General features: G+C 53.2%; 1 protein-coding gene across 1 annotated transcript; it reads left to right on the top strand.

The window, feature by feature from the left end:
* Positions 1-567: 567 nt before the first annotated feature.
* Positions 568-5,039, top strand: LOC119946997 (repetin-like). Its single transcript, XM_038768473.1, has 2 exons — positions 568-705; positions 1,761-5,039. Exons 1-2 carry the CDS (start codon positions 568-570, stop codon positions 5,037-5,039), a joined length of 3,417 nt encoding a protein of 1,138 aa, XP_038624401.1.
* Positions 5,040-9,067: the final 4,028 nt, after the last annotated feature.

The raw sequence follows: 9,067 nt of genomic DNA, 5'->3' as shown, positions 1-9,067 counted from the left end.
AGGAGAAGCAGAATTACCTAGTGGATAGAGCCCAGGCCTGGGAGACAGAAAGACCTGGGTTCCAATTCCAGCTCTGCCACTTGTCGGCTGTGTGACCTTGGGCAAGTCACTTAACTTCTCTGGGCCTCAGTTACCTCATCTGTAAAATGAGGATTAATGCTGTGAGCCCCATGTGGGACGTGGACTGTGTCCAACCCGATTAGCTTGTATAATAATAATAATAATAATGGTATTTGTTAAACGCTTACTATGTGCCAAGCACTGTTCTAAGCACTGGAGGTGATACAAGGTAATCAATCAGGTTGTCCCACGTGGGGCTCACAGTCTTCATCCCCATTTCACAGGTGAGGGAACTGAGGCAAAGAGAAGTTAAGTGACTTCCCCAAAGTTACACAGCTAAGTGGCGGAAGTGGGATTAGAACCCATGACCTCTTACTCCCAAGCCCGTGCTCTTTCCATGAGCCATGCTGCTTGAATCTATTCCAGCCTGGCACATAGTAAGCTTTTAACAAATACCATCATCATCATCATCATCAGGTAGATTTGCATCTCGCCGTCGCACCCACGATGTCTCAGCTCATCAACAGCATCCTCAGGATCATCGAGGTTTTCCAGAACTATGCCAATGCTGACGACAACTGCGTGTCGCTGACCAAGACCGAGCTCAGCGAACTTCTGCAAGCAGAGTTCGGCAACCTTCTGAGGGCAAGTCTCTCCCCTCGGCCCCCGGAGCCCCCATCCACCCCGCAGTTCACCCGTGGGGGCGGGAGACACAGGGAAGAGACCCGGGGGACAACCTGATAACCTTATATCTACCCCAGCGCCTAGAACAGTGCTTGGCATATAGTAAGCGCTAAAAAAAATACCAGTAGTAGTAGTAGTAGTAGTAGTAGTAGTAGTAGTAGTAGTAGTAGTAGTAGTAGTAGTAGTATATTTGTTAAGTGCTTTCTATGTGCCAGGCACTGAACTAAACTCTGGGGTGGATACAAGCAAATCGTGTTGGACACAGACCCTGTCCCAAGTGGAGCTCACAGTCTCGACCCCCATTTTACAGATGAGGTAACTGAGGCATAGAGAAGTGAAGTGACCTACCCAAGGTCACAACAACAGACAAGGGGCAGAGCCAAGATTAGAACTAATGGCCTTCTGACTCACAGGCCTGGGCTCTATCCATTAGGCGATGCTAGGAGCCCATTAATTCCCCAGAAGCTCCCACGCCCCGGATCTCCACTCAAAATGCAGGGGCTGAGCTAGCCCAGTGGAAAATTGGGTCTTTTCATGCTTTTCCACGGGGAAGCTGGAGAGCTGTCTACTTGTTTTGTTTTGTTGTCTGTCTCCCCCTAGTAGACTGTGAGCCAGTTGTTGGGTAGGGACCGTCTCTGTATGCTGTCGATTTGTACTTCCCAAGCGCTTAGTACAGTGCTCTGCACACAGTGAGCGCTCAATAATTACGATTGAGTGAATGAATGAATGAATGAAGTTGATTGATTGAGTGAAGTTAATCCTCCATCCATGGTGATTTCACTATTCCCCAGAAGCGTCGCTCCTGGAATCTCCACCCAGAATTCAGGAATTTTCCCGCCCCTCCACAAGAGGATGGAAGGGTTGTCAGACCTTGGCGATGTCTCTCACTCTCCCACCTTCCCATAATATATTTCTTTCCAATTACCCGGGATTTTTTTCCCTTTTTTGGGGAGATCTTGGAGTTGTCTCTCCCTCTCCCACCTTCCCATAATTCTTCTCTGTAATTCTCCCCACAGAGACCTCGGGACCCGAAGACGGTGGACACGATCCTGCAGCTCCTGGATCGGGACAGGGATGGGGTGGTGGGCTTCAACGAGTTCCTCCTGTTGGTCTTCAAAATGGCCCAGGCCTGTCATCAAGCCCTGGGGAATGATGCTTGCGGACGAGGGCGGGATCAAGGGCCTGAGGAAGAGGAGGGAGAAGGGAAACGGCCCGGGGAGGCGGAGGCCCAGAGAAGGAGGACCGGACAGACCGAGGTGACAGGCAGGAGGAGGGAAGACACCCCCCGCGGTCAGGCTGGGGGTCAGAGACGCGAGTCAAGCTCTGGTCAGTCTGAGAGGCAGCGGTCTGACTTCCAGGACAATCATTCCGAGAGCCCGAGATGGACATCGAGCTACCGTCAGTCAGAGAGGAGGGATTCCCGCTCTGGTCAGTCTGAGAGGCAGCGATCCGACTTCCGAGATGGTCAGTCCGAAAGCCCGAGATGGACATCGAGCTGTGGTCAGTCAGAGAGGAGAGATTCCCATTCTGGTCAGTCTGAGAGGCAGCGATCTGACTTTCGAGATGGTCAGTACGAGAGCCCGAGACGGACATCGAGCTATGGTCAGTCAAAGAGGAGGGATTCCCGCTCTGGTCAGTCTGAGAGGCAGCGCTCTGACTCCCGAGATGATGGTCAGTCAGAGAGCCCGAGACGGACATCGAGCTACGATCACTCAGAGAGGAGAGATTCCCGCTCTGGTCAGTCTGAGAGATGGGGTCAGGGCTCAAACTCCGGACAGTACGAGAGCCCAAGTCGGACAACGGGCTCCGGACGGTCAGAGAAGCAGTGGTCCGACTCCCAAGAGAGCCAACCCGAGAGCCCGAGACGGGCATCCAGCTACGGCCAGTCAGAGAGGAGGGATTCCTGCTCTGGTCAGTCTGAGAGCCGGGGAGAGAGGGAGAGGCAGAAGCGGGTGGTCCAGGATGGGGGCCGTGAGCAGAGCGGTCATCCTCTGGGCCAGTGGGACCCCGAGACGGAAGCGCAGAGCCGCAGGAAGAAGTTGACCTCCCAGCCGGCCACATCGCTCTGCCACCAGGACCCCTCTTGGCAGTCATACGAGTCCCTTAGGGCCCACCGGGCAGGCCGGACTGGGCAAGGGAGAGACGAGGGACAGAGCCACCAGCCTCAGGACGGATACACCGACGATGAGGAGCAGAGCGGCCAGGCTCATGGACAGCGGCGCCAGTCTCGGGGTAGACAAGTGGAAGAGGAGGACCAGACCACCCAGGCTGGTGGCGGTCAGAGGTGCCAGTCTCTGGGCAGACAGCAGTCCCCGTCTCAGGACTGGCAAACAGATGAAGAGGAATCAAGTCGCCAGACTCGGGATGGGCAGCGGCGCCAGTCTCGGGCTGCAAACATGGAAGAGGAGGACCAGAGTAGCCAGACTCGGGATGGGCAGTGGCGCCAGTCTCGGGGTGGGTACCCGGAAGATGAGGATCAGAGTCGCCAAGCTCGGGATGGGCAGCGACGCCAGGCTCGAGGAGGGTACTCGGAAGAGGAAGAGCACAGCCGGGAAAAGAAGCGGACCTCTCAGTCGGCCACTTCACTCTGCCACCAGGGACCAACGTGGCAGTCATGCGAATTCTTGAGGGCCCGCCGGGGGGGCCGGACCGGGCAAAGGAGAGACGAAGGGCAGAGCCGCCAGCCTCAGGGCAGATACACAGACGACGAGGAGCAGAGCCGCCAGGCTCGGGATGGACAGCGGTGCCAGTCTCAGGGTGGACAAGCGGAAGAGGAAAACCAGAGTGTCCAGACGCGCCAGTCTCGGGGCAGGCAGCAGGGCCTGTCCCAGGACCGGCAAACAGATGACGAGGAACCAATTCGCCAGACTCTGGATAGGCAGAGGCGCCAGGCTCGTGGAGAGTACACGGAAGAGGAGGAGCAGAGTCACCAAACTCAGGATGGGCAGTGGCGCCAGTCTCGGGCCGCAAACACGGCAGATGAGGGGCAGAGTCGCCAAGCTTGGGATGGGCAGCGACGCCAGTCTCGAGGAGGATACACAGAAGAGGAGGAGCAGAGCCGAGAAAAGAAGCGGTCCTCCCAGCCGGTGACTTCGCTCTGTCACCAGGGCCCAACCTGGCAGTCGTGCGAATTCCTGAGGGGCCGTCGGACGGGCCGGACCGGGCAAGGGAGAGACGAAGGACAGAGCCGTCAGCCTCAGGACAGATACACCGAAGACGAGGAGCAGAGTCGCCAGGCTGGTGGCGGGCAGAGGCGCCAGTCTCGTGGCAGACAGCAGTTCCCGTCACAGGACTGGCAAACGGATGATGAGGAACCAAGTCGCCGGACTCAGGATGGACAGCGGTGCCAGTCGCGGCCTGCAAACATGGAAGATGAGGACCAGAGTCATCAGGCTCAGGATGGGCAGCGGCGCCAGTCTCGGGGTGGGTACACGGAAGATGAGGACCAGAGTCGCCAGGCTCGGGATGGGCAGCGGCCCCAGTCTCGGGCTGCAGACATGGAAGATGAGGACCAGAGTCCCCAGGCTCGGGGAGGGTACACGGAAGAAGAGGAGCAGAGCCGGGAAAAGAAGCGGACCTACCAGCCTGCCACTTCGCTCTGCCACCAGGGACCAACATGGCAATCGTGCGAATTCTTGAGGGCCCGCCGGGAGGGCCGGACCGGGCAAAAGAGAGATGAAGGGCAGAGCCGCCAGCCTCAAGACAGATACACAGACGACGAGGATCAGAGACGCCAGGCTTGGGGTGGACAGCAGAGCCAGTCTCGGGGTGGACAAGCGGAAAAGGAAAACCAGAGTGTCCATGCTGGTGGAGAGCAGAGGCGCCAGCCTCGGGACAGACAGCAGAACCCCTCTCAAGACTGGCAAACAGATGATGAGGAACAAAGTCGCCAGACTCGGGATGGGCAGCGGCGCCAGTCTCGGGGTGGGTACCCGAAAGATGAGGAGAAGAGTCGCCAGGCTCAAGATGGACAGCGACGCCAGGCTCGGGGTGGGCAAGCGGAAGATGAAGACCACAGCGTCCAGGCTGGTGGGGGGCAAAGGCGCCGGTCTCCGAGCGAGTTGGCACGCAGCCAGGCTCAATGTTCCTGCCCAGATCCGCGAGCCCCATCGACCACCCGCTCGACCGTGGGCAACAGCGCCTGGAAGGAAACCCCCCAAGGCCGTGGGGGTGCCCGGGGGCGCAGGGAGCCGAAGGCCAGCGAGTCCGACTCAAACGCAGATAGCCATCTGTCCGTGCCCCAGTACCCACTCTACGAGTACGTCCACGAGCAGAGCGTCCACCATTACCAGTAAGAGGGGGCTAGGAGGCCCCTCTCCCGCTCCCTCATGCCCACTCAACCCCCTCCCCCCTCAACGGAGTGGGATGCAGAGGTGGAGGGAAGCATGGGGACGAGGGGGGAATTGTCACATCGCCGTGGCGGGAAGGGGCGAGTAATCAAAATGAAATTGGGGCTGGGAGCAAGAGAAACAAGGGCTGGCTGGGAATGGAGGAGCTAAGGGAAGCGCTGAGGTGAGGTGGTGGGAATCTAGAATCAAGGTTTTCACGGAGAAAAGCGGGGGTTGGGAGACCGACCCTTAGACCACGCACGAGCTGAGGTGGATTTTGACCCCCATCTTCTCCCTACTCCGTCCTTCCACCAGGAAAATGGGCAAAAAGAAGGCTGGAAGCGAGATCTACTGGACAGAGCATTGATTTAGAAATCCGGACATCTGGTCCAAATCCCAGCTCTGCCCCTGCCCTGCTGTGTGATCCCGGGCAAGTCGCTTAACTACTCTGGGCCTCAGTTTTTCCGCTTGTCCCTGCTTCTTTCTCAGACTGTGAGGCCCGGGGTGGGACAGGGCCTGAATCCGATCTGATTATTATGTCGACCCCCGCGATCATCACAGGGCTTGGCATAGAGAAGGCGCTGAAGTAATTACATCACCAGGGATTTCCGGGATAGAGATGGCTCTGAAGGACTGAGGCGGATCTTCACCGCCTCCCAGGCGGTGTCATCCGAAACCCGCTACGGACCGAGTCTGGAGGGAGACCGAGTTGGAGTTGGGGGTGGTGGGGAGAAGGGGGAGGGCGAGCCAAGCTCTTGTCTCCGTGACAACGAACAATAAACGATTGGTGAGCAATCTCTGTCTTCGCATCCCATCCTTACCGTCCCCCTAATCCCTCCCCGATCCACCCCCGTGGGTGGCTGAAGAGTGTGAGAGTTATTTACCGAGTACCCTAAGTCTCTGGGGGTAAATGGATAGATAGAAAAGTAAGCAAAATCAATCGATTATATTCGCTGAGCGCTTACGTTGTGCAGAGCACTGTACTAAGTACTTGGGAGAGTACTGTATAACTGTATAACTCTCTACTGGAGAGAGAGAGAGAGAGAGAGAGAGAGAGAGAGGGAGAGAGAGAGAGAGAGAGAGAGAGAGAGAGAGAGAGAGAGAGAGAATAAATCACAGCCTGTGAGTCAAAAGACTGCGTTCTAATCCCAGGTCCACTACTTGTCTGCTTTGTGACCCAATTCCCTCATCTGGAAAATGGGGATTAAAGAGTTTGATCCCTAGTTGGGACAGGGATGTGTCCAACCTGATTATCTTGTATCTACCCCAACGCTTAGAACCGTGCCTGGCATATAGTAAGCGCTTAGCAAATACCATAATAATAATTATTATTATCAATCAATCAATCGAGAAATCCATGATATTTACTAGATACTGTGGAAAAAAATTTACAGACTGCATTGTTTTTAGCAGATATGTTAGAAACAAGTTTATTTACTACTAGTGCTTATTTGAGTAAACCAGGGCTTCTTTTATATAGTACTGCATCTAATTTAATCAAAGTATAATATAGGATAAATACGCAGGATGGACAGCATCATCATCATCATCATCAATCATATTTATTGAGTGTTTACTATGTGCAGAGCACTGTACTAAGCGCTTGGGAAGTACAAATTGGCAACATATAGAGACAGTCCCTACCCAACAGTGGGCTCACAGTCTACAAGGGGGAGACAGAGAACAAAACCAAACATACTAACAAAATAAAATAAATAGAATAGATATGTACAAGTAAAATAAATAAATAAATAAATAGAGTAATAAATATGTACAAACATATATACATATATACAGGTGCTGTGGGGAAGGGAAGGAGATAAGATGGGGGGGTGGAGAGGGGGACGAGGGGTAGAGGAAGGAAGGGGCTCAGTCTGGGAAGGCCTCCTGGAGGAGGTGAGCTCTCAGCAGGGCCTTGAAGGGAATCCCTTGAGGCGGGGGTTTCTACTTTGTCCTCCAGGTGATTAAACCCCACCGAACTCCACTAAAGGAGTAACTTCATCTTGTTTTCAGCTACTCCTTTCAAAAAACCTAGAGAACAAAGTGAAGATGTGTTGTTAACTTAATTGCCTTGGTAACCAGAGGCGATCAAGCAGGCCTACATCTGAAACGGTTCAAAGAGAAGGGGGCAAATACAAGATCTTGACCATTATGTTTCCACAGTATCTAAGCTGTGCCAAGCACTGTACTAAGTACTTGGAAATGTACAATATAATCGACTTGGTACATGCCGATCCCTGCCCACAGGGAGATTACAGTCTAGAGGGGTAGACAGACTTTAAAATATGTTACAGATAGGGGGAACATTGGAAAATAATGATATGTACGTAAGTTCTGAAGGGTTAGGGTGAATATCAAAGTAGCAAGAACTGTACATCAAGTTGGCGAGCCCCCCGAAGGACAGGGACCATGTCTAATTTCCATCTGTTTAGCTTTTCCCAGTGCCCCGAACACAGTAAGTGCTTAATAAATATTATTACTCCTGCTACTGGGTGGAGTTACAGGATAATCAAATCAGACACCATCCTACACAGGGCTCACAGTCTAAGGAGGAAGAACCTTCCAGTCCGTGCTCTTTCTACTCGGCAATGCTGCTTCTACCATTGATCGATTGATTGATGATTGATAGTTTGGGGGTGTATGTGAAGTGCTTACAATATGCCAGGCACTGTAATAAAGGCTGGGGTAGATACAATCTAATCAGGTTGAACAAGCCCACTGTTGGGTAGGGACTGTCTCTATATGTTGCCAACTTGTACTTCCCAAGCGCTTAGTACAATGCTCTGCACACAGTAAGCGCTCAATAAATACGATTGAATGAATGAATGGTACAGTGCTCTGCACACAGTAAGCACTCAATAAATACGATTAAATGAGCACAATCCATGTCCCATATGGGCTCACAGTTCTAATCCCCATTTACAGATGATTAAACTGAGGTACAGAGAAGTTAAATGACTTGCCCAAGGTCACACAGCAGACAAGTGGCAGAACTGGAATTAGAACCCAGGTCCTTCTAACACCCAGCCCGTGCTTTATCCATTTAATTGTGGTATTTGTTAAGCACTTATTTTTTGCCAAGCACTGTTCTAAACACTAGGTTAGATACAAATTAATCCAACTGGACACAGTCCCTGTCGCACATGGGGTTCACAGTCTTAAACCACATGTACAGATGAGCATGGCTCAGTGTAAAGAGCACGGGCTTTGGAGTCAGAGGTCATGGGTTCGAATCCCATCTCCGCCACATGTCTGCTGTGTGACCTTGGGCAAGTCACTTAACTTTTCTGTGCCTCAGTTACCTCACCTGTAAAATGGGGATGAAGACTGTGAGCCCCCCGTGGGACAACCGGATCACCTTGTATCCCCCCAGTGCTTAGAACAGTGCTTTGCACATAGTAAACGCTTAACAAATACCATCATCATTATTATTATTATGAGGTAACTGAGGCACAGAGAAGTCAAACGACTTGCCCAGCGGACATGTGGTAGAGTGGGGATTAGAACGCACATCCTCGTTCCCCTAGGTCCATGCTCTTTTCCTCTAGGCTATGCTGCTTCCCTCCTCACCCTGGGCTTCAAGGCTGTCCATCACCTCGCCCCCTCCTACCTCACCTCCCTTCTCTCCTTCTACAACCCAGCCCACACCCTCCGCTCCTCCGCCGCTAATCTCCTCACCGTACCTCGTTCTCGCCTGTCCCGCCATCGACCCCCGGCTCACGTCATCCCCCGGGCCTGGAATGCCCTCCCTCTGCCCATCCGCCAAGCTAGCTCTCTTCCTCCCTTCAAGGCCCTGCTGAGAGCTCACCTCCTCCAGGAGGCCTTCCCAGACTGAGCCCCTTCTTTCCTATCCCCCTCGTCCCCCTTTCCATCCCCCATCTTACCTCCTTCCCTTCCCCACAGCACCTGTATATATGTATATATGCTTGTACATATTTATTACTCTCTCTATATATTTATTTATTTATTTTACTTGTACATATCTATCCTATTTA

Source organism: Tachyglossus aculeatus, chromosome Y4 (assembly GCF_015852505.1).
Source record: "Tachyglossus aculeatus isolate mTacAcu1 chromosome Y4, mTacAcu1.pri, whole genome shotgun sequence".
NCBI classification, from domain to species: Eukaryota; Metazoa; Chordata; class Mammalia; order Monotremata; family Tachyglossidae; genus Tachyglossus; species Tachyglossus aculeatus.
The sequence above is the reverse complement of the archived record's forward strand: the minus strand, read 5'-3'. Positions and strand labels throughout refer to the sequence as shown.

Coding starts and splice junctions, on each gene's coding strand:
- LOC119946997 (XM_038768473.1), top strand. CDS start 568: ATGTCTCAGCTCATCAACAGCATCCTCAGGATCATCGAGGTTTTCCAG. Junction 706..1,760: donor AGTTCGGCAACCTTCTGAGG/GCAAGTCTCTCC, acceptor TTCTCCCCACAG/AGACCTCGGGACCCGAAGAC.